The 25769-nt window shown below is 42.6% G+C and overlaps 1 protein-coding gene across 2 annotated transcripts in view; it reads left to right on the forward strand.

Annotated features, from left to right (window-relative positions):
• Positions 1 to 25769, forward strand: part of ABCA3 (ATP binding cassette subfamily A member 3) — an 81095-nt gene that overhangs the window by 25320 nt on the left and 30006 nt on the right. For both annotated transcript variants that reach the window (XM_081338365.1, XM_081338364.1), the window contains 10 exons: positions 4082 to 4346; positions 10624 to 10751; positions 12329 to 12494; positions 13256 to 13515; positions 16338 to 16454; positions 18245 to 18365; positions 20379 to 20552; positions 21618 to 21799; positions 23525 to 23671; positions 25383 to 25512. In XM_081338365.1, coding sequence (XP_081194491.1) covers positions 4082 to 4346; positions 10624 to 10751; positions 12329 to 12494; positions 13256 to 13515; positions 16338 to 16454; positions 18245 to 18365; positions 20379 to 20552; positions 21618 to 21799; positions 23525 to 23671; positions 25383 to 25512 — 1690 coding nt within the window. The remainder of the gene's footprint in view (positions 1 to 4081; positions 4347 to 10623; positions 10752 to 12328; positions 12495 to 13255; positions 13516 to 16337; positions 16455 to 18244; positions 18366 to 20378; positions 20553 to 21617; positions 21800 to 23524; positions 23672 to 25382; positions 25513 to 25769) is intronic.

A 25769-nucleotide genomic window follows, 5' to 3' on the forward strand; every position in this document is an offset into this window, starting at 1 on the left:
GGTTTCAGCAAAGAAAGCAACTTCATTTTGGCCAAGACAAGGGTTGGGTAACCACCTCCCTCTTCGTGGCTGCTTAGAGGGACAGAGGCACACCCAGAAGAGACTTCTTCCACTTTTTATACCTTTTCAGAAGAAAGAGATTCAGGTCTCTGTATCAGGAGCAAGGAAGCACAGAAAAACAAATCCCAGGATGATGACTCATACACATCAATCCAGGCTAACTCACCTTCCCCCTCTACCTATTTCCTGGATCACTGAACCTTACCTTTCATGCTCCTTTCATGTATATTTAGCATGAGACATTTACTTTTTAAATATGCATGAAACACTTGCTTCTATCTATAAGGCTCCTTGCATATAAAAAAATGATATAAAATGGCTCCAAAATAACACTACTAATATCAAGCTTAAGCATAATAAAATCGTAAGCACAATAAGGTCCCTTCACTTTCACGCCACACAAGATGTTTTAGCTATGGATTGTTGAAGAAACGATTGGATTTGCCCGATGTTCTAGCTAGCCGTAAACCCTAGTTCCAAACCATAGTGCTGGTTTTACTCAACCTGCTAAACTCAACGAGCCTATATTATGGCAGAGCAGTTTGAGGGCTCTTGTGACCCTAGGAATCTTGGTTTGCCTCCAACAACTACCATTGTATTGCAAAGTTTAATGCGACAGATGGTGAAAATTATTGTCAGCTTCATTATGCTGATATTAATGTAATATTTTTTCTTGATTCTTCCCAAAACCATTGAGAAAGCTAGCTACCAGCTCTCTTTCTTGCATCTCTTACTCGGCTCAAGATAAAAATCTTACAACTGATTACAAGCATTGCATCAATTAACAATTGTAATGTGCTAAAACCCTGTTGTGTTTGCATTTGCATAACCAACCTATCTTCCCCACCCTTCTCATTCCAGTTTATATTCTAAAGCAGGGGTCTCCAAATTGGGCAACTTTTAGATGTGTGGACCAACTCCCAGAAGTCCCCAGCCAGCATATTAGCATGGCTGCTTGAGGAATTCTGGAAGCTGGAAGTCCACACATCTTAACAGTTGCCAAGTTTGGAGACCTCTGTTCTAAGGCAAATGATGGGAATTGCAGCGCAGAAAAGCTGATGCTCCTTAATAAAATTTATAATTTGCATATTGGACTCTTGATTTCTTTTCTGTTATCGTAGGCAGAACTCTTCTCCTACAGCATCCAAAATTCAGATTGGTCTTTACACAAAGTCCTAATATTTCAGTTTTACAGGCTCTCTTAAATAGAACAGGCCTTTAGAGGCACGGGCAGAATTTATTGTAATTTATAACCCTGTTTATCATTCATATTATGCTTGCTGCTGGGCCTGTTATTTCTAGTCTGTCTAGAGTCTATCCTATGATTTGTAGTTTTTAAAAGGAAGCGAAGATGCTGAGTTCTTTACAAGTAGATCATGAAAGGTTGAAAAATTCCAGACTTGTAAATGCCAGTGTGTCCATATTGCTTTTTTATCCTTTTTTTCTTCTTCTTCTTAAAATGCTTAATAAAAGTATACTAAAGATTAAACCAAAAGGGACGCGGTGGCTCAGTGGGTTAGGACGCTGAGCTTGTCGATCAGAAGGTCGGCAGTTTGCCGGGTTGAATCCCGAGTGCCGCGTAGCAGAGTGAGCGCCTGTTACTCGTCCCAGCTTCTGCCAACCTAGTAGTTCGAAAGCACGTAAAAATGCAAGTAGAAAAATAGGCACCACTACGGTGGGAAGGTAACAGCGTTCCGTGCGCCTTTGGCGTCTAGTCATGCCGGCCACATGACCACGGAGACGTCCTCGGACAAGCGCTGACTCTTCGGCTTTGAAACGGAGATGAGCACCGGCCCCTAGAGTCGGAAACGACTAGCACGCATGTGCGGGGGAACCTATACCTTTACTTTACCTTAAAGATTAAACCAGGCTGGATGCAAAGGCTACTGCAGTTGATCCAATATCCATTACAACTGAAAAGTGTGGAGGAAGAAGCATCGTTAACTTGACATCCAACAGACTGTAGCAGCAATAAACCGGACCTTTAGCAATCCATAGCTGAACAACTGCCAGTCAACCATGTCCACCCTCATCTTTTATTATTATTTATTATTTTATTATTTTGACTTATATACCGCCCTATTCCCGTAGGACTCAGAGCGGTTTACAGGGCAATTAAAATCATACCATACAAAAGTTAAAAGATTTAAAACAGTTAATTAAAACAGTTAGTTAAATTTAGAGCCCCAAATTTAAAAAGTTAAAACATTAAAACCCAATTAAAACCCCTCAGTCTAGGCCCGACAGCTCAAAGAGCCAAGTTTTCAGGTCCCGGCGGAATGACGGAGGTCGGAGGCAGTCCTAAGTTCCATCGGAAGTTGGTTCCAAAGGGCAGGCGCACCCACAGAGAAGGCCCTCCCTCCCTGTGGGAGCGCACAGGACGATGGGAAGTTGATGCCGGCAGCAGGTGTTCCCTCAGATAATCCGGACCCAAGCCATTTAGGGCTTTATAGGTCATCACCAGCACCTTGAATCTTCAAAGCGCCATTCAAATGTTTCATGCTCCATCTCTCAGCCCACAGGAACATTTTTGCGTGGGGGGGAGCCATTGCTTTTTTTTTTATAGAATGACATTGATTTGAGAAGGGCTGGTTTGTTATTTCAGCAACATTTTGGGATTTTTGCAAGTGTCTTGCTAGTCTCCTGAATGATTGCTTTAGCTACCTAGGATTGGTGCTCCTCACATCTGCCTGTCTTTATCCTTGGGGAATTACAGTTCTAACACTGAAACTGCCTTCCAACTGAGTCATTCTGTATCTCCAGATCGTTTTCAACTACATTCTGTAAATCTCCAGCAGAGATAGTTTCCAGGTTTCACTGCCTAGGGTTATTATTGTCCCAAAGGTGCTTTTTTTCAGGAGACAACTGGACTTTCCTGTTTTTCTTTGAAGACCTTTCGCTTCTCATCCGAGAAGCTTCCACAGCTCTGACGGGATGGTGGGGAATGGAAGGATTTATACTCCTTGCAGACAGCTGGTCATTTGCATCCTTTTAGAGAGTCGTTGAGGCCACTTGGAGGTTTACCTGTGTCCTCAGGGTCACCTGAGTGGTGCCAACGGGTGGGTGGAGCCTTCTTGGCTGCATAACGTTTTCTGCCCTGGGTCCCTTCTCTGTTGAAGACAGGTGCAGGCTGTTGGGGATGAGCTGAAGTCAGAGCTGACGAAGCTTCTTGGATGAGAAGTGAAAAGTCTTCAGGGAAAAACAAGAAAGTCCAGTTGCCTCCTGAAACAGCGCCTTTAGGGGACAGCCAGGACCTGGATGACCGGGAATCTCCGTAGACATTTAAAGTTGTTATTGATGTGATTTTAACTGGAAGTGGCCAGGATGGAAACGGAAAACATCTGTCTGGAAAACTGGTGTCCCACCTGGTCCCTTTCCTAGTGAAAGTTGTACGCTGCATATGAAACCAGAAAAGTGGTCCCTGCAGTGCTCTTGGTCAATTCCTGGGACTCTGGAATTTCCAATCCTTGGTCAGTCACCCTCCTAAAGTCCAGGAGAAATGTTCATCCTTCCACCCAAATTTACTTCTGAAGGTCCCAATGGTACCACCTCGTTTATTTTCAAGGCTCACCAAAATCCTTACATTTCGTATTGATGTAGGCAGGATGATGATGATGATGATGATGATGATGATGATGATGATGCAATCATCTTGCATACACATGATTGTGATTTGCAATTTTATTTTTGTTTTGCTGGTTTTACGATTTTGCCCGTTTCCCGCAAAAACAAAAAACAACACCCACTGGGGAAAGTGTATACACTTAATGACAACATGATTCCCTTAACGACCAGCATAAAAATAGTTGTAAGATCGGATCCCGTCACGCGGGGTCTCAAATTATGACAGCAGTGACCTACAGCGGAAATCCCAATCCTCCCTGTCGTAACTCCTGCAGCATGCCCAGGTAATGAACCCCTGGCCATTTGGGGTCTTCTTGAACCGTGAACACCCAGTTGTAACTCCACCCAGGAGCTTTTGCTGAGCCTCACTTTGCACCATCTCTGTTTCCTTCTGCAGAAGCGGAAAATTTTGGTGACGCTGATTGAGATTTGTCTCCCCTTGTTGTTTGCCGCCATCCTTATTGGCCTGCGCCATCGTGTCCACTCGGTCAACCACCCCAATGCCACCTTGTACCACAGCAAGCAGGTGGACAGGCTGCCCAGTTTCTTCCATCGCTGGCATTCGGGCGTCCCCTGGGAGCTGGCGTACGTCCCCTCCAACAACACAGCCGTGGAAAGCATCGCCGAGGCGGTGGAGAAGGCCTTGGAGATCAATATCAAAGGTCTGCAGCCTGGCAGGGCAGTCTGTGTTCCGGGGTTTCCGCCTGGGAACAGAGGGAGACTCCTGTAACTGTAGGGCCTTCTGTTGAGCTGACCACGAGTGATGCAGTGGTAAAAATGCCTTCCCTTCCTCTCGTTTTTCCTTCCCTTCCCTTCCCCTTCCTTTCTCTTTTCTTTCTCTTTCCTTTCTTTTCCTTTCCTTTCCTCTTCCTTTCCTCTTCTTTCTTTCTTTCTTTCTTTCTTTCTTTCTTTCTCTCCCTCCCTCCCTCCTTCCTTCTTTCCTTTCCTCTTTCTTTCTTTCTTTCTTTCTCTCCCTCTCTCCCTCCCTCGCTCCCTCCCTCCTTCTTTCTTTCCTTTCCTCCTCCTCTTCTTTCTTTCTTTCTTTCTTTCTTTCTTTCTTTCTTTCTTTCTTTCTTTCTTTCTTATTTATTTATTTATTTATTTCTCTCCCTCCCTCCTTCCTTCTTTCCTTTCCTCCTCCTCCCTTTCTTTCTTTCTTTTTTCCCTCCCTCCTTTCCTTTCTTTCTTTCTTTCTCTTTCTTTTTTCTTTCTTTCTTTCTTTCTTTCTTTCTTTCTTTCTTTCTTTTTTCTCTTCCTCCCTCCTTCCTTCTTTCCTTTCCTTCTCCTCCTTTTCTTTCTTTCTTTCTTTCTTTCTTTCTTTCTCTCTTTCTTTCTTTCTTTCTTTCTTTCTTTCTCTCCCTCCCTCCTTCCTTCTTTCCTCCTCCTTTCTTTCTTTCTTTCTTTCTTTCTTTCTTTCTTTCTTTCTTTCTTTCTTTCTCTCCCTCCCTCCCTCCCTCCTTCCTTCTTTCCTCCTTCTTTCTTTCTTTCTTTCTTTCTTTCTTTCTTTCTTTCTTTCTTTCTTTCTTTTTCTTTTTTCCCTCCCTCCTTCTTTCCTCTTTCTTTCTTTCTTTCTTTCTTTCTTTCTTTCTTTCTTTCTTTCTTTCTTTCTTTCTCTTCCTCCCTCCTTCCTTCTTTCCTTTCCTTCTCCTCCTTTTCTTTCTTTCTTTCTTTCTTTTCTTTCTTTCTTTCTTTCTTTCTTTCTTTCTTTCTTTCTTTCTAACTTTCTTTCTTTCCTTCTTTTTTCTTTCTTTCCCACTCTTTCTGACTCACACTAAAACTCTCTTAGGACGCCCAAGGGCAATCTGCCATAAAAACATCGTTTTTAAAAAGCAACCCTGCCTGTCCTAAAGTAGCTCAGGGCAATCAGAATGAGACAAAGAGGAAATGTCTGCTAAACAGGAAAGAAACCATTGCAGATAGTCCTTGACTTACAACAGTTCATTGAGTGACCGTTCGAGCTTACAACAGCACTGAAGAACATGACGTAGGACCGTCTTGCACGGTTGCAACCCTTCCGGCATTCCCAGGATCACGTGATCAAAATCCAGATGCTTGGCAAGTGGTTCACACTTATGACCGTTGCTGTGTCCCAAGGTCACATGATCCCCTTTTGCGACCTTCTGACAAGCGGAGTCAAAGGGGAAGCCGGATTCATTTAACAACCGGGTTGCCAACTTATCGAGTGCAGTGATTCACTTAATAGCTGTGGCAAGAAAGGACGTAAAATGGGGCAAAACTCATTTAACAACTTTCTCAGCAGCAGAAATTTTGGACTCAGCTGTGGCTGTAAGTCAAGGAGTGCTAGTATATTGCTGGTCTCAGACAGAAGAAGACCATCAGCCCAATTCCCAATGCTTCAAAGATGGGGCTGCCGTAAAAAAGGCCGTGCCCCAGGTACCTTCTAACGTAGCTGTCTCGCCTAGTGGGAAGTAAATTAGCACCCCCAATGAGGTTTGGCAAATACAGGCAAGTCGTACTGAGCATGTGCAAGTTCTGCATTAGTTTTTCCACTAATGGCTAGCCTGGAGAAATCAGAGAATCTGGAGAAGATATCAAGACAGGAGAGGTCTGACTTATCCTTTGCACATCAAATCCTGCATCTTGATTTTCTTTTTCCCCAGGAAACCCAAGTGAAATTGGAGAAATGGGTGAAATATTCATCACAAGACAAGGTGGCAGCCAAAAGGGTCATTATAGACTATCTTTACAAGCCCAATTATTCCTTGGCGAGCCTCCACATTCGTAGGCAGTCTATCGGTGTATACTGGCAAACAAAAATACGGTTGCTTTCATTGCCTTGTTTTCTGGCCTCCCAGAAGACAGGTTGCTCATGGTTGGTTCATGGTTGGGTGCAGTCAATCTATAGTCTTCCTTCTCTAATTGGGCTGGCAGTTCTTATTGCTATAAGACTTTAGCTTAAATGTGGATTAGTGAATAAGTTATAATTAGCTGGGTTTGCCGTACTATAATCCAATCTTTTGATTATACCATGGCTCAGCAAGCAAAATCTTAACTAAGCCGATGTGGTCTTGTGCAACCAGCTCCCTGGCTTCACTGGGAAAACATTGATCTCTTATAGGACCTTTATGGCATACTATCACTGGGGACCCGATTAAGCATTCCCATGCCCCATCTCAACATCTTTTTTAGATCGTGGTGACCAAAACTGGATGCAGTATTCCAAGTGTGGCCTTTCCACTTGGAATACTGCATCCAGTTTTGGTCACCACGATGTAAAAAAGATGTCGAGGCTCTGGAAAGAGTGCAGTGAAGAGCAAAAAAGATGATCAGGGGACTGGAGGCTAAAACATATAAGGAACGGCTGCTGGAATTGGGTATGTCTAGTTTAATGAAGAGAAGGACGAGGGGGGACATGATAGCAGTGTTCCAATATCTAAGGAGCTGCCCCAAAGAAGAGGGAGTCAAGCTATTCTCCAAAGCCCCTGAAGGCAGGACAAGAAGCAACAGATGGAAACTAACCAAGGAGAGAAGCAACCTAGAACTAAGGAGAAGCTTCCTGACAGTTAGAACAATTAACCAGTGGAACAACCTCCCTCCAGAAGCTGCGAATGCTCCAACACTGGAAGTTTTTAAGGAGAGACTGGACAGCCATTTGTCTGGAATGGCATTGGCTCCCCTAACAGTCCTTGATCAATATTGTTGGGCTGGAAAAAGTCTCCACAAACATGTTGCTGAGATACAACCTTGTTCTTCTTGTCCATCAATGCAAAGTAAATATTCTAAAACAAACTGTGAAGATTGATATGCAAAATTATCTCACTGTACTTTCAACCGTTTTAAGCCTTGGAGATTGACTGTCAGGCCGGAAAGCAGCTAACTCTCTCACCTTCTGCAGTTGCCCAGGTTCTTTCAAATGCACTTACAATACAATACAATAACAAAGTTGAAAGAGTCCTTGGAGGTCATCTAGTCCAACCCCCTGCTCAGGCAGGAAACCCTATGGCATTTCAGACAAATGGCTGTCCAATCTCTTCTTAAAAACTTTCAATGTTGGCGCGTTCACAGCTTCTGGAGGCAGGTTGTTCCACTGGTTAATTGTTCTAACCCGTCAGGAAATTTCTCCTTAGTTCTAAGTTGCTCCTCTCCTTGATTAGTTTCCATCCGTTGCTTCTTGTCTTGCCTTTTAATGTCTTGCTTTCCTGCGGACGTTTGAATGAACATGCCGGTGCAAGTCAGTTGCAGCGGAAGGATCTATCATGTCTTATTTTATTGAAAGCAGGAAGAGTGTGATGCAGAGGAAGCTTTCTTCACTTTTGTAACAAACCTCCCAGGTCGTGACATGATGAAATGTGTCAGCTCCACCAGGTGGACCAAACCAGGAAATCAATCCTACAGGAAAGCTTATTTAGCAAGAGAGGAACTGCTGATTGTCTACAACACAGTCCTTTCAGCAGGTCCAAGAAGGCTTCACAGCCATTTGCACCACTCCGGTGACCCTGAGGACACAGATAAACCTCCAAGTGGCCTCAACGACTCTCTAAAAGAATGCAAATGACCAGCTGCTTGCAAGGAATAGAAATCCTTCCATTCCTCATTCGGGTTGCTTCGACTGAAGGTGCCAGCAACAGAAGTGTCAGTGAGTTGCGCAGAGGTGTGAGATCAGCTACGATCTCTGAAAGTGCTCGACGTTTTGGGGAGCAGTAGTCTCCCTCCGGTGCTGAGTGACTTCTGAGGTGGAAGCAGTGTGATCGAAAGACGAAATGAGGCAAACGTGGAGGGCTAATAACTAGACCAGGGGTAGGCAACCTTGGCTCTTTTATAACTCGTGGACTTCAACTCCCAGAATTCCTGAGCCGGCATGGCTCAGCTTGGAAACTTCTCCCTTTCCCCTCAGTGTGGCTGGCTCAGGAATTCTGGGAGTTGAAGTCCACAAGTCATAAAGCGGCCTAGGCCTAGACCAGGGGTAGGCAACCTTGGCTCTTTTATGACTCGTGGACTTCAACTCCCAGAATTCCTGAGCCAGCGTGGGGGAAACTTTGGCCCCCTCATGACTTGTAGACTTCAACTCCCAGAATTCCTGAGCCAGCAGCATGGCTCAGCTTGGAAATCTCTCCCTTTCCCCTCAGCGTGGCTGGCTCAGGAATTCTGGGAGTTGAAGTCCACGAGTCATAAAAGAGCCAAGATTGCCTACCCCTGAACTAGGCTAAAAGCTAATCCAAATAGAGCAGGGGTCCCCAATCCCCTGGTCCGTGGACCAGTAGCGGGCCACAGCATGCCAGCAACCAGTCTGCGCAAACAAGCAAAGCAGGCAACACACAAAACCACGCACCCTCCGGTCCACGGAAAAACCTCTCTCCACGGAACCGGTCCCTGATGCCCAAAAGGCTGGGGACCTCTGATATAGAGTGTTGTGATCATCTATTTGGTTAGCTAATGTTGGGCTCCTTACAGCCCAACGCGGTTTACATGGAGCTAGAGTTCATAACAAACTGGCCAGTGAGAAACTGCTGTGTCATCCTTGCAACAGAAATGTGGTTAAAGCATTTCATCCTGGATAGTGCTGTTAGCGTGGGTGAATTTTCAACATTTTGGTTTATTTTCTTTTGAGAGGAGGCATCAGAATTTCATTTTTTTTTAACGTGTGCCAGTGTGTTCACAGAAAAAAAATGACAACAATGATGATCTTATCTTAAATTTATCTTTATTGAGTTTGGCTATGAGAACAAGAACCTTGCAAGGTCTCACGCTGGATCTTTTTCGCCTAATACAGTTAGTCCTCAATTTACCAACAGTTCGTTTAGGGACTGTTCAAAGTTACAGTGGCCCCTGGAAAAAGTGACTTATGACCGTTCCTCACACTTACGACCATTGTAGCATCCCTAATGGTCACATGATCGAAATTCAAACACTTGGCAACTGACTCATATTTATGACGGTTGCAGTGTCCCTTCTGACAAGCAAAGCCAGATTCAGTTAACAACCATGTTGCTTAACAATTGCAGTGATTCGCTTAACAACTGGAACAAGAAACGTCATCAACTGGGGCCAAACTCACTTAACTGTCTCGCTTAGCAACAGAAATGTTGGGATCCATTGTGGTCGTAAGTTGAGGAGTAGCTATATAATCCAATGAATTGGGATGGCATGTGCCGAGCCACTTCCAAATGTTATCTCCTTGTTCTGGACATAATAAAAAAAAATGTGTCCCTTTTTGCCTGGGAAATAGTTCCTACACCTTTTCATCAAGGAGTAGCTGCACCCCAAGTGCAATGACTGAATGACACGAGTTATTTATTTTATTGCATTTATATATTTAAAAACCACCCATCACCCTTACTGACTGGCTCTGGGCGGTGTACAAACATATATAAATATTACAATAAAAATAATTAAAAACAGGAAGGCCCTGTCCTTTGTTTGTTTTGTGCTGGATTGGGTTGATTATAATATTCCTCTTGAGAAGGAGGAATATTACTAACACATATTAAGTTTTTTATTTTTTATTTATTTATTTTATTTTAATGCCATTTATATCCCGCCCTTCTCCGAAGACTCAGGGCGGCTTACAATTTTAAAGCACAAATCAAATGTGCTTAGCAATAGCCTTCATTCTATGTATATGCCTGTTTATTAGGGCTTTCGCCCCTCCAAGCGGCATTATTCCTTTCTCTCTACCACATTTTTCTAGCCATTGATAAAAGGCATTCCCTGTTCTAAAACATACTTAATCTTCTTTCTCTTTCATTTTCAGTGTCAATCTATCCATTTCTGCACAATCTGAGTTTTTTTTTAATTAAGTGCTCCTCTGTTGGTAAATCTTCATTTCCCCCCAGTGTTGAGTGGATACAATTCTTGCTGCAGTTAATACACGTAGATTATAATACACGTAATACACAAATTAGATATATAGACTCTCTCTCATAGTTTCCTACAGTTATGCCTAACAAATCACTGTGTGGTTTCTGTTTAACTCTGTAGCTCGAGGGTTTCCATCTGAAAAGGAGTTTGAACACTACATCAGGTTCGATAACCGTTCAGGCAACGTACTGGCGGGACTGGTTTTTGAGAACTGTGTGGCTAACAGCCAGGATCCCTTGCCGCTCCAGGTAAGATGTTTTCTTGGTTGCTTCTCTTCAAGTACACCTTCTCAACTCTCAAATTGGTGCATGATAGTCTCTTACCCAGGAATTATGAAAACTAGATCTATACATATGTGTGTATAGTATGGTTAGGTGTGTGTCATGTATGTGTTCCACTCTGAGAGCAGGCAACTAAATTTCAAATAATAATATAATAATAATAATAATAATAATAATAATAATAATAATAATAATAATAATAATAATAATAATAATAATATAATAATAATAATAATAATAATAATAATAATAATAATAATAATAATAATAATTGTGCCAGTCAATTCATTAGTGCAAGTCAATTTGAGTGTTCAGTTGACTGAGTTTCATGTTTTATGAATAAAAGTTTTACAATAATAATTTTAAGGAGGTACCTGGTTGATACCTAGGATGCTGGCAGCAACCTGTGTCAACCATTAGTGCCAGTCAGTTTGAATGTTCAGTTGACTGAGGTTCATATTTAATGAATAAAAGATAATAATAAGTTGGAAGGGTTAGGGTTAGGGTTGGAGCATTTTTGATGTGTGCCGTTGTGCCCACAGTAAAAAAATGACAATAAAGGTTATGTTATCTTATCTGTCTAGGAGCATTCCTATGGAAAATGTAGGCAGTGAAATAGAATGGAATAGAATAACAGAGTTGGAAGGGACACTGGAGGTCTTCTAGTCCAACCTCTTGCACAGGCAGGAAACCTTATACCATTTCAGTGTGAAATGGTTTTCCAATCTCTTCTTAAAAACCTCCAGTGTTGGAGTGTTCACAACTTCTGGAAGCAAGTTGTTCAACTCATTAATTGTTCTCACTGTCAGGAAGTTTCTCCTTAGTTCTAGGTTGCTTCTCTCTTTAGTTAGTTTCCACCCGTTGCTTCTTGTCCTGCCTTCGGGCGCTTTGGAGGATAGCTTGACTCCCTCTTCTTTGTGGCAGCCCCTGAGATATTGGAACATTTGCATATTTGCACATTCTTTCTGGTGCATGTGTATCCATGCATCCTAGTAAACATGTAGCTGGACTGGAGAACACTACAAATATAGTGTCTGTAAACATGCATGGATGCTTAGGTGCCATGTGCCAAATCCTTATATTTCCCATACATTTCACTTTCTGGTTCATAACCTTAGGACCAGATATGCTCGCTGAATTATTTTTGGTTCTCCTAATACGCATCACTGCTAATAGGCAACATGTTTCCCAGCCATTTTAAGTCAGGAAACATCTGGAAATCATGGTATAAGCCATGCTATTTAAGTTAGTTTAAGAAAAAATAAAATGGAGGGTGGCCAAGGAGCTACAAACATCACATCTCTCTGTCTGCTTTGCTGGCTGGGGAATTCTGGGAGTTGAAGTCCATACATCTTCAAGTTGCCATAGTTGAGAAATCCTGTTTCAGTATGACCTTCCGCCATCAAAGCAGAAGCCCACCCAGATGCACAGAATGTGGTGGAGGAGGGCACACATTTCTTAACAACATGTGGGCTGGATGCAACTAGCTTTGAATGGCCTCAAGGAATGTCATGGACTCTTATGTCATTGTGATTTGTCCGCAGGTTAATTACCGGCTACGTTTCAAATATAGCCCTAGGAACGCTCCTGCAAGTGAGAGGACAGGATTGAACCCCAACTTGGATCGAGACTGGATCACCCACTACCTTTTCCCACTGTTCCAGTTACCAGGACCCAGAGAGGCAAAAAGTGATGATGGAGGCACACCAGGTAATCTTTTCCTAATGGTTATTTTATGCCGAAAGATCATCAGATCTTCAGTAGGACCTGGAAACACAAGGAGCTGTCCTCTACTTCTGACTGGTCTTCGATCTTTCACGTTCTGTACAACATGAGATATGCATTATCTCATATTGCGTAACCCTTAACATGTCTCTAGAACCTATGCTGTCTATTGTCCCCACCCCAAGGACCATTCTTGTGAAAGACGAAGTTGGCATAAAATATTATAACCTGGCCCAAGTGTTGAACTAGAATTATGGGGATCGAGGTTCAATTCCACCCTTAGTTTTAGAAGGTGAGTGGCTATCTTTTGGTGGTCTCTCAATCCAACGTACTTCACCGTGTTGCTGTCATGAAATAAAATGAAGATGTACAATGAAGCCACCTTGAACTCTTGGACTAGAGATGGGGTAGAAATCTAATGAAGAGAATAAATAAACCAATACACACTGAATCAATGAAGATGGCTTCACATCTTGCTAGGCTTCTGATGACTACCTAGTCAGGATGGTGTCATTTTCTTGGCAGCTGTAGGAAAATTGTGTCCTCATGTGCCTTTTTCTGGGATGTGACCTTGACTACTGTAGCTTATAGCTTTGATATTTCAGATAGTTTCCCTTCCAACTGTTAACCGTGCCTGATGCCATTTAGCTTCCAAAATCAGAGACGTTTTATCAGATGGTGCTACCTGTTGAAGTTCTGAATTTAATACCACCTCTTTTTACGTGGCTTCCTTCTTGCTTTCTTAGGGTACTTCCGTGAAGGCTTCCTTGCAGTGCAACATGTGGTGGATAAGGCCATCATTCAGTACCATGTCAACAACTCTACTTCTGGTCTGCTGGATCGGGTGACTGTGACCGTTCGGCGCTTTCCTTACCCCCCTTACGTCAATGACCTCTTCCTTGTGGCTATTCAGAACCAGCTTCCCTTGTTACTCATGCTGAGCTTCACCTACACCTCCCTCAATATTGTCCGCACCGTGGTGCATGAGAAGGAGAAGAAGCTGAAGGTAATGGAAGGATCTGCTCTGGGGTTTGGTAGGACAAGCCTAGCTGGTTGGCTAGCCCAACTATGGGAGAAAAAATAAGAATAGAATAGAAAGAATAGAATAGAATAGAATAGAATAGAATAGAATAGAATAGAATAGAATAGAATAGAATAGAATAGAATAGAATAGAATAGAATAGAATAGAATAGAATAGAATAGAATAGAATAGAATAGAATAGAATAGAATACAATAGAATCTCTATACAGAATGCAATGCAATGCAATAGAATAGAATAGAATAGAATAGAATAGAATAGAATAGAATAGAATAGAATAGAATAGAATAGAATAGAATAGAATAGAATAGAATAGAATAGAATCTCTATACAGAATGGAATGGAATGGAACGGAACGGAACGGAACAGAACAGAATAGAATAAACAGATTGTAGAAGGGAAGGGAAGGGAAGGGAAGAGGAGAGGAGAGGAGAGGAGAGGAGAGGAGAAGAGAAGAGAAGAGAAGAGAAGAGAAGAGAAGAGAAAATAGAATAGAATAGAATAGAATAGAATAGAATAGAATAGAATAGAATAGAATAGAATAGAATAGAATAGAATTAGAATTAGAATTAGAATTAGAATTAGAATTAGAATTAATTAGAATTAGAATTAGAATAGAGCTGGAAGGGACCTTGTAGGTCTTCTGTGTTTCCTTGATGTGATGCAATGTTATCTTTAGTTGCATCAAGTCCATCTTGACTTTGGAATCTAGAACTCCAGAGCTTCTCCTGAGAATTGTGGCATTTTTAAAAATGTGAAAAGAAAGAGTGGGAAGTAGAAAGAGAATAAGGAGAAATCATGGTCTGGTTCACAGCTATTGCTAAACTGTGGTTTGTCTGCTTTTGTCTTGGTGTGATGAGCAAACATGATTTTTTTATATATTTTATTCATTTATAACATAAAATGTGAAAATACAAAAGCAAATAGTAGGGCACAACAGTAGAAATATTTCTTTGCCTTGTCACATTTATTTATTTATTTATTTTATTAGACTTATATACATGTCTACCATAAATGATAAAAAGTCCCTTCTTTACATTTACATTTCCAACATTCATTTGAAATACCTTTATACATTCTAGATATCTTATCTGGCGTTAAATACCAGCGATACATCATTTTGTAAAAATTTCCTTTAGGTTATAATTTAATGTGGATCTTAAGCCTTTTATTCACATATTCTCCCTTTGTTCAAACATCACTTTATACCCAAAATTCCTTGCCTACTGGATCATACAGTGGTTTTACATGTTCATTTTCCAAATTCAATTTTAATAACGTTTTATAGGTAAAGGTAAAGGTTCCCCCGCACATGCGTGCTAGTCGTTTCCGACTCTAGGGGCCGGTGCTCATCTCTGTTTCAAAGCCGAAGAGCCAGCGCTTGTCCGAGGACGTCTCCGTGGTCATGTGGCCGGCATGACTAGATGCCCAAAGCGCACGGAACGCTGTTACCTTCCCACCGGAGTGGTCCCTATATTTCTACTTGCATTTTTACGTGCTTTCAAACTGCTAGGTTGGCAGAAGCTGGGACGAGTAACAGGCGCTCACTCTGCTACGCGGCACTCGGGATTCGACCCGCCAAACTGCCGATCTTCTGATTGACAAGCTCAGCGTCCTAACCCACTGAGCATATCGTACCATAAATGCCCATGCCATCCAAACCTTCATTCGTGGCCTTCCAATTTGAGCAGCCTCTTATTCTGGAGGTTCGCCCACTCTTTTAACCAAACCAAACAGCATGCATCAAATTACAATTTCAAATCTGGTAAAGTCAGGCCTTTTCTTTCCTTGGCATCTTGCAATAACATAATGTCCTGGTTCCGACAGATGAAACTCTTCAAAGAACTTCAAGGCATTGTTTACCTTAAAGAATCTTTATTCGAGTAGCCTAGCCTCGGCACATACATGGTCGAAGCCCAAATCTGAATTCTCCGCCCCTTAGCACATAGTATCAAACACAATTCCCTCCTCTAATTAGCAGTCATAAATCACATTCTCCAATTAGTTTGAATTGCAGGTTTTCCCTCCTGTTCTCCAACCCGCCATCTCTTATCATCTCTTATTTCAAAAGCCCCTGAGTTCATACTTTTACGATATCGTTATGTCTAAGTAACTCCCGTCACATTCCTCCTCCTCCCCCCAGTATCATCTAATTCTAAAAATAAAGCATAGGAAAGAAAAAGGCTGCATCTCCATATGTTGTCAAAGCAAGAACATCCAGTGTTAGCACTTGTATTTGATTCTTGGTTTCTTTCTTTGCCGTTTAAATTTAGAGAGATCCCTCTGCCGCTGTTTAAATGGAATATCTGGGCAAACTCATCCACTATGACTAGGTTTGATGTCATAATAAGCATAGTTTAACACAGGGGTCCCCAACCCCCGGGTCTGTGGACCGGTACTGGGCCGCGGCATGCCAGCAACCGGTCCACACGAACAAGCAAAGGATGCGGGATGCAGGCAGCACACAAAACCACGCCCCCTCCGGTCCGGGGAAAAACCTCTCTCCACGGAACTGGTGCCTGGTGCCCAAAAGGTTGGGGACCTCTGGTTTAACGAATTGTGCCTTAGAATTTAGTACAAACCAGGCCTGAGGGAGTTTTGTCTGGAGAACTTGGCTTTATTTTTAGGCAGGCAACACCTTAAAACCAAATGTGCAGATGCACATTTAAAAATGAGGAAAGCTCAGACGGATAATTCAATGGGCATTTAAATATAGAGGGTTTCTTTTGCTTCTCCCTTGCTGATTAGCAGGTATGTATGGTTCCATGCAGGATTTTGTGTCCACAGGAGTACATGCGCATGATGGGACTCAGTAACTGGCTACACTGGAGTGCCTGGTTCCTCCTGTTCTTCCTTTTCCTCTTAGTGTCCATCTTCTTTGTGACCATCCTCTTCTGTGTCAAGGTGAGCATCCTCATTTTTTTTATTGGACCCTTTGAAGAAAGTATATAAACAAATACAGTACAAGAAAGAACATGGGGAAAAGTAGATTAAATAAAGCAAAGATTTTTAAATCTCATGGAAGCTGCAATGTTTTCAAATATCACTGATTAGTTTATGGATAGTTTTCTTTCTTTCTTTCTTTCTTTCTTTCTTTCTTTCTTTCTTTCTTTCTTTCTTTCTTTCTTTCTTTCTTTCTTTCTTTCTTTCTTTCTGAAATTTATTTGCTGCCCATCTCATATCCAATGACTTTGGGCAACTTACAACATAAAAACATTGAAAAACATCTGTCTGTCTGTGTCTATCTATCTATCTATCTATCTATCTATCTATCTATCTATCTATCTGTATCTATCTGTCTGTCTATCTATCTATCTATCTATCTATCTATCTATCTATCTATCTATCTATCTATCTATTGATTTACTCAACCATACCTTTCTATCTATCTGTCAGTCTGTCTGTCTGTCTATCTATCTCTCATTAAGGGACTAATAATCACTATTACTTTTAACCCTAAATAGACATAAAAAACATGGTAAATGCAATATATGTAGCTATAATTTCAGATTATAATCTAAGGATGGTTTCTGGTTTGAGCTGAAGTGCTTTTCAGAGAATTATTCTAGACATAAAACCATGTTCTCAGCTTGGTTAGCCGTTCTTCCAATGAAAGGATCAGATGACCTTTCTGGTACAAACACATATAGTTTCTTTGCAACAGTTAGCATGCGAGAACTAATTCAATATACAGAGGCGTGGTTTAGAGACGTTTAATACAAATGCAATATCGTAGGTTGAAATGTGAATTCAGTTTTTAAGCATTTTTAAGAGCGAGTCATTTTCCAGAATTGTTGAGCTTGTTCAGTTGAACAATTGTTGAATTGTTGAGCCACCAAGGTGACCGTCTTCCAAGAGATATTAAACGTGTCCACTTTCTACCTTGGTAGTTGTCTCATGAAGGAGAGAGGCATTGGTTTGGGCTTGGGCAGGATGGGGCAAATCCATATAGTGGAAAAGGCAACAGGATGGGACTTTGGGAAAAATGCTCACTCTTTCTTCCACTACCTCCATTTCTCAGATCTTGTTCTGTTCCAGCCTATGACTGGCCCTGTTTGTGTGTCAGGGACAACCCCTTTTTCCTTTTTACAGTCAATAGGCTGGAAAAACCCAACCCAAATTTATTTACAGTTCAAACAAAAAAAGCAACAGAATATTTCCTTCAATAAATGAATCAAAATATCAAACAAGAGTCAACAAACAAAGAGTTAAACAGAAGTAGCAAAAACAGACTAGGACGCTCTCAGAATGTCTCCAAAAGGTTGCCTTCAGCAACCAACCCCGCCCACACCTTCCCCTTTTATTATCAGTCCCAAGGTGTGGCTTCTCACTGCCTTCTCCTCCTCTCACTGAGTTGCCTCATTGATTTGCTCTGATCTTCTCTGCTGGATTGCCTTCTGCTTCTAGCGTCTCTGAACAGATTCAGCTGTGCCTCCTCTGAGTCCGACACCTCTTCCTCACACAGCTGAGCCTCATGAGGAACATGACTGGAGGGGCCAGGCTGAGAGTCCTGCAGTGCATCAGAGCCTCCCTCCGACACCAAAGGCTCTCCAAACCCCTCCTCCTAAGATTCATCGGACTCAGCTGCTGGAAGCACAGGCTGACACCAAATCAAAACAGATCTGTCTGTCTCTGTGAAGGTGATGAGGCCTGAAAGAGTAAGAGAATTTATTGACACTTATCCATTTTTGCAGGTGAGTGAACAGGGAGCAGTGCTGGCCAGCAGCGACCCAACTCTGATTTTCACTTTCCTAGCGGTGTTTTGCATCTCAACCATCTCCTTCAGCTTCATGGTCAGCACTTTCTTCTCAAAAGGTGAGCAAGGGGGTTTCTACTATTACTTCCTGTTAGGGTTGCCCCTGTTTGCACAATCCTGGCTAAGCTGCCATCTTTTCTTATCACATACAAGTTTAGAACAGAATACCTCTTTATTGTCATTGTGTAACTCACAACGAAATTAAGTTGTCTCTCGAGAACTACATGGATATTTTCTTATTATAGAAGAGATTTCCCTCCCTACGTTATGTTGGGTTGGGCTGTGTTTTTCTCTCTCTTTCTGTGGCAGTCCTGAGAGTCTCTGATAGACTTGCTTCTGAGTATTAATCATGCTTGACCCACACTGCTTTACCATGTGACCAGTATTTTAAAGAAAATGAAAATGTGGGATATAGACAAAGACAGTATTCTTTCCTGCCTACCTTATCTGTATTTCTGGACAAATTTTACTTGTCTTTCGACAGCCAGAAGAGAAGTATGATTTAACTTTAAAGAGGGAGGAGAGATAATGAATTAATTTGTAACTGTTGTAAAGCAAATGGGAAATCTTTCCCTTTCCTTTCCTTTCCTTTCCTTTCTTTTCCTTTCCTTTCCTTTCTTTTCCTTCCCTTCCCTTTCCTTTCCTTTCCCTTCCCTTCCCTTCCCCATTTTTTCCTTTCCTTTCCCCTTTCCTTTCCTTTCCTTTCCTTTCCTTTCCTTTCTTTTCCTTTCCTTTCCTTTCCTTTCCTTTCCTTTCCTTTCTTTTCCTTTCCTTTCCTTTCCTTTCCTTTCCTTTCCTTTCCTTTCCTTTCCCTTCCTCATCTTTCCTCTTCCTTTCCTTTCCTTTCCTTTCCTTTCCTTTCCTTTCTTTTCCTTCCCTTCCCTTTCCTTTCCTTTCCCTTCCCTTCCCTTCCCCATTTTTTCCTTTCCTTTCCCCTTTCCTTTCCTTTCCTTTCCTTTCCTTTCCTTTCTTTTCCTTTCCTTTCCTTTCCTTTCTTTTCCTTTCTTTTCCTTTCCTTTCCTTTCCTTTCCTTTCCTTTCCTTTCCTTTCCCTTCCTCATCTTTCCTCTTCCTTTCCTTTCCTTTCCTTTCCTTTCCTTTCCTTTCCTCTTCCCTTCCCTCCCTCCCTTTCCTCCGTCCCCCTTTCTTCCCTCTTCCCTTCTCTTCCCTCTTCTCTTTTCCCTTTTCCCCCCTTCTTCTTCTCTTCCCCTTCCCCTTCCCTCGCCTACTTGTACTGCCCTTTCTATTTCTTCTTTTATCTTTTTGTAATTTCACTTTATATGCCATTACATTCACCTTTTACTTATATGAAAATATTTTAAAACTATATTTAAAAGTAGGAGAAGAAGCAGCTAACAGTGCAATGCAAAACTCCCCATCTCCACTCAGAGTTGTCCCCATCCTTTATCCCTCCTCCTTCCCTCTGCTCCAGCCATCTCGCCCTTGATCTATGACAGTGGAGGTGAACCTATGGCACACATGCCAGAGGGGGGCACTCACAGCCCTCTCTGTGGTCATGTGTGCCTTGCTCTTTGGCTAAGTTTTGGCAGGAAAAAGCCATTTCTCAAGCCCCTTCCTAGCCAAAACAAGCCTCCGGAGCGAGCCCGCTGTTTTCAGCTTTGAATTCTATCAAATCTGACACCAGAAACAGACTAACAGATGACCTGAGTGCTGCTATGTGTTGCTCTCAAACATACCAAGTATGAGCCAAGGTTAGACAAATTATTAGCATGCATACAACAGCAAAAAATCACATTCATTCTTCAAAAGCATGCCAAATGCAAACTTTTACCTTTCAATAAAAAGTCGTTTGCATCATTGAAAGCTTTGTTACTGGGTTTTTCTTGTAAGACAAAAGATGTTAATGTAGGAGTTGTTGTTTTTTCTAAACTAAAACCTCAGTATTCAGGTTACACTGCCGTGTTGGCACTTTGCAATAAATAAGTGGGTTTGGGGTACTCGGTCTCTAAAAGGTTCGCCATCGCTGATCTATGACAAATGCACTGGCTCTCTCCAAAGGCCACCATGCCCCATTGATTCTTTTTACAGTCAATATCCACTTTGTGTTTGCAGCAAATGTAGCCGCAGCTGCGGGAGGTTTCCTCTATTTTTTCTCCTACATTCCGTACTTTTTTATCTCCCCGCGCTACGACCACATGACCCACAGCCAGAAGCTCTCGTCCTGCCTTATCTCCAACGTCGCCATGGCTATGGGGGCACAGCTGATCGGCATGTTTGAAGGGAAAGGTGAGCGGAACGAGACTGCGTCCTTCAGTTATTCTCCCCTGAAGCTTGGGTGCCAATGTCTAAGGTTACACTGCCAGGAATATTATTTACATACATTAACATATTTATAGGGCTCCAACACTGGACATTTTAAAGGAGAGACTGGACACCCATTTGTCTGAAATGGTATAGGGTTTCCTGCCTGAGTAGGGGTTGGACTAGAAAACCTCCAAGGTCCCTTCCATTATTATTATATAACTTTTATTCATTAAACATGAAACTCAGTCAACTGAACACTCAAACTGACTGGCACTAATGGTTGACACGGGTTGCTGCCAGCATCCTAGCTATCAACCAGGTATCTCCTTAAAATGTAACATGTTCTGAGTAGCCCAGTTTTTTGTAGCTTTGCTAGAGTTATTGCAGGAAGCTGCAATTTCTTGATGTATTTTGCAAAGTTTTTGGACATAGTTCCCAGTGCCCCGATGACAATGGGTATCACTGTTACATGTTTCATCCATAATCGCTCAGTTTCGATGCCCAGGTTGCGGTATTATTATTATTATTATTATTATTATTATTATTATTATTATTATTATTATTATTATTATTATTATTATTATTATTCATCGCACAGTCAGCCAGATCTTCAGACTGGATTTGGCATTTTTGTCTGCCTATCGAGTCATTACCAAGGACCTGGGATAGGTAGATGTGGATGTTTGATAGTATTACAGATCTCATCGCAGGATGGAAGTTGTTCCTATTGTTGTTATTGTTTACAAAGTTGTCCAACTTGGTAAGTTTGAGGGGTGGACTTCAACTCCCAGAATTCCCCACCCGGGCAGGGACATAAAGGAAAAAGAAAAGAAAAAATTCTTGTACCGTGCTACTCCTTTGGAATTGTAAAAGTGTTGCATTTGCAAATTTGTGCAGTTTGTTTAAAAAAATTTAATCGGCACAGTTTTAAAACTTTAACTGCTTTTCTACTTTTTACGATCTATGAGCCGCTCAGCATTGGCTTATTGCACAGATGGATAGCATGTAAATTAAGTAAATTAATGAATAAATACTTGTATTTTCCAGGCACAGGGATCCAGTGGGGAAACCTGACGAAGGCTGTCAGCATAGATGATAATTTCACTATGGCTCATGTTCTGGGTATGCTTCTCCTGGATTCTGGGATCTATGGTTTGTTGGCTTGGTACATGGAAAACGTGTTTCCTGGAGAATATGGCATCCCACAGCCCTGGTACTTCTTTGTCATGGTAAGCATTGGGCATCCCTCTCTATCTCTCTCTATCTCTATCTCTCTATTTCTATTTCAGTCTATCTGTTTCTATCTGTCTGTCTGTAGCTCTGTCTATCTGTCTTTGTTTCTTTCTCTCTGTTCTGTACCAGCCTGCTACCGGCCCTGCAGAAAAGGCAGGGACAACCCCTTTTACAAGAAGGCAAGAGGCTGGAATTACGCCTGCCAAATTTATTGCTACAAAAACAAATAGAACAAGATACAAACCAAGAAACAGGAGCTTTTCAAGCGGTTGCCTTCAGCAAACCAGCCCTCCCACGCATTCCCCCTTAAATACAGTTCAGGGCGTGGCTTCTCTCTGCCTCCTTCCGAGGAGCCCCATTGCCTTCCTCTGTTTACTCCTGATTGACTGCTTCCTGCGTCGGGCGTCCTTGAACAGGGCCAGCTGTGGGTCATCTTCATCCACGCTGTCAGGCTCACACAGCTGGGTCTGCGTCGTGACCAGATGAGAGGGTCCTGGCTGGGGGCTCTCATCAAGCTGTCCAATCCCCTCAGCAAGCTCTTCAACACCCCCCTCCTCCTCCTCCTCTGAGTCATCCGGCCCAACTGCCGAACCCACAGGCTGACCCTGAATCACAACACTCTCTCTCTCTCTCTGTCTGTTTCTATGTCTATGTCTATCTCTACCTCTACCACTATCTATATCTATCTACCTACCTATTGCTCTGTAACTATCTCTCCCTCTATTGATATATACGTATATTAGAAAAGAAAGGAATCAAACACCAGGATAAAAATATAAACAAAACTGTTTAATATACGAATCTACTTAGCTTTTGTCGGCTAACTGCTGACGTCGTCAGAGTGAAAACAGGAGTTCTGGGAGTTTGCTTATGTAGGTGGTTGTTTTTGCGCCCTGCTCATTGAGCGGGTCACCGGTCTATCCGCCCCAATCGACCGTAACGTTTCTAATCGTCCCGCACCTGTCCGCATGTCTGTGGATTCGAGAGTTGTTTTCTCGCTCGTAGTCGCTGTCCTGGGGCGTGTGCAAACACCCAATATATAGTGCGTCTCTATCTCTATATATTTCTAGCTATCTGTCTCTCTGTCTGTCCATCCATCTATCCTCTCTAATTTTTATAGCCACCTATCTCACAAGAAATGATTTTTTCTTTCTTTCTTGTATATGTTTGGGTTAATTCTTTTATCAGGGAGAACGGTTAACAAACATACATTTCAAGCTGTGTGTTGGAAAAGGCGCTCACAGTTTTAACTGCTGCTTTGTCAACATTAATATGAGTTATCTCATGAGCACTTAAGGGATCTTTGTTTTATCCTTATACAGTAGGAGACCGTGTAGTTCACCATACGAAATAAGTAAAAAAGTCAAAGACCGTTAACCAGGTGGAGGACATCTCTTCTATCCGTGGGGTCACGAAGAGTCAACATCAGCTCAGTGGCGCGTAATCGATCAATAGGCTATTAAGATTAGAAATGCACTTCACAGTAAAGTACTTGGGGATTTGGACAAGTGTGAATATTTGAAAAGCATCTTTTTATCTTTCTGCTTGGAAAAGTGGGTTTCAAAGCCCATAGGAATGATTTGCTGTCTTTTCAAAGCCATTCCTCTAGAGAGGAAGAGAACTTGTAGACTTTCAAAAAAACCACAAAAAAAACCCCTTCTGACTTTCTTCCACGGGTCAGTTTTCCACAAATGAACAACGGATTCTCTTTGATTCTTTAGCCTTCTTACTGGTGTGGCAGCCCCCAGACTGTTTTGGGGAAAGAGAAGGAAGAGGAGGAAGATCCAGAGAAAGCCTTGAAAAGTCAATTCATAGAAGAGGAGCCTTCAGACTTAGTGTCAGGCGTAAAAATCAAGCATCTTTCCAAGGTGAGCTTCTTCTGCTGGTTTGTTGTTGTTGTTGTTAGTTGCGAAGTCATGTCCCACCCATCACGACCCCATAAACAATGTTCCTCCAGGCCTTCCTGTCCTCTACCATCTTCTGGAGTCCATCTAAGCTCACGCCTACTGCTTCAGTGACTCCATCCAGCCACCTCCTTCTCTGTCGTCCCCTTCTTCTCTTGCCCTCCATCTTTCCCAGCATTAGGCTCTTCTCCAGTGAGTCCTTCCTTCTCATTAGGTGGCCAAAGTATCTTGAGTTTCAACTTCAGGATCTGTTCCACTGGTTGCTCCCCTTTTAAGTGCAAAACCTGGATGAGGTAGTAGTAATATGGGTTGCTGGGGAAGCTTTCTTTAGTCACTAAAGGAAGTAAATCACATGACCCTGGGGATGCTGTCATAAGTGTGAAAAATGGTCATAAATTGCTTTTTTCAGTGCTGTTGTAACTTTGAACAGTCACTAAGTGAACTCTTGTAAGTCAAGGACTTCCTTTTTTTTGGTCAAGTTTTTAACACCTCGCTGGGCGACGTGGTACTCGGATATTGCCTTATCCTAAAAGTGGTACAACGGGTAGAAAAGGTTGAAAAGCCCTGCTTTAGTGGATAGACGTGTGACTTTCAGACGTGTGACTTCCTAAGCAAAATAGGCTTGCATTTGTTTGAGCAAAATCAAACTTTGCGAAACCAGGCGAGCTCCCCAGAAAAACACAACAAAATGAAAGGCAGCGGGGACTAGAGATCTCCCATCAAACTGGATGGGAATGTGGAAAGCTGCAGAGATCCTTCAAGAAGGAATTCTTCTTGATTCTCCGAGAGACTCTGCTGACATAGCTGGAAGAGCTTCCTACATAACGTGCTTCTGTGTGCGGAAATATCTTCCAGCTACTGGGCGCACCAAATGGAGAGGCACATGGAAGGATCTACCCAACCTGAGGTGCCTCACGAGGTGTGCTCTGGACTCCTGACCCCCTCCAGGGAGACTTTTGACGGATGATGTTCCCCAGTTGGGTAATGAAATGTCTGGCAGAAAACAACCAAACTCGGGGAACACCACGGATTCTACAATTCAACGCTAGTAGCGTCCACTCCCTCCTAGCTCTTTATGATGTTACCTACTTGGTAGTGACATATCTAGTAGGGACGCAGTGGCTCAGTGGGTTAGGACGCTGAGCTTGTCGATCGGAAGGTTGGCAGTTTGGTAGGTCGAATCCCGAGTGCCTCGTAACAGAGTGAGCGCCTGTTACTCATCCCAGCTTCTGCCAACCTAGCAGTTCGAAAGCACGTAAAAATGCAAGTAGAAAAATAGGGACCACTACGGTGGGAAGGTAACAGCGTTCCGTGTGCCTTTGGCATCCAGTCATGCCGGCCACATGACCACGGAGACGTCCTCGGACAAGCACTGGCTCTTTGGCTTTGAAACGGAGATGAGCACCGGCCCCTAGAGTTGGAAACGACTAGCACGCATGTGCGGGGGAACCTTTACCTTAGTGACATATCTGCAAGAGAGCCACCAAGCTGAGGGAGCACCAAGCACCCCACAGTTCAACCCTCAGCTGCAAATTTCTCTTTAATAGGTACAAGTGTTTTTTGTGCCCCTTCAGAGCGTAACCTGAATACCGTAAAACTTCTAGGGCATTTTTGCTGAGTCTGTTGTAGAGATAGGACCTTTCTGTCTTTATCCTTTTTCCTTGCTTGTCTGCAGGTGTTCAAAGTGGGAAACAAAACCAGAGAAGCTGTGAAGGATCTGACTCTTAATATGTACGAAGGACAAATCACCGTCCTTCTTGGACACAATGGGGCTGGGAAAACCACCACTTTGTCCATGCTGACAGGTGAGGCTTGAAGCTACCTTAGATCTGGAACTCAGAACGTATCCTTTAAGCAGACCATTGGCCTCTGATTCCCAGCGACCTAGAGGTCCCATACAAACAAAAGAAAGCGAGATCTTTTAAACCAGGGGTGTCAAACTGCCAGCCCGTGGGCCAGACGCATCGCGACGAAACTGCGCCCACCCCATTTTCCCCATTTCCCCAATGGGGAAAAAGCTCCGATACGTCGCACGACGTCACGTGACGTTGCGAGTTTGACA

The sequence above is a fragment of the Vipera berus genome (genome assembly GCF_964194415.1).
Source record: "Vipera berus genome assembly, chromosome: 13".
In the NCBI taxonomy this organism is placed as follows: Eukaryota; Metazoa; Chordata; class Lepidosauria; order Squamata; family Viperidae; genus Vipera; species Vipera berus.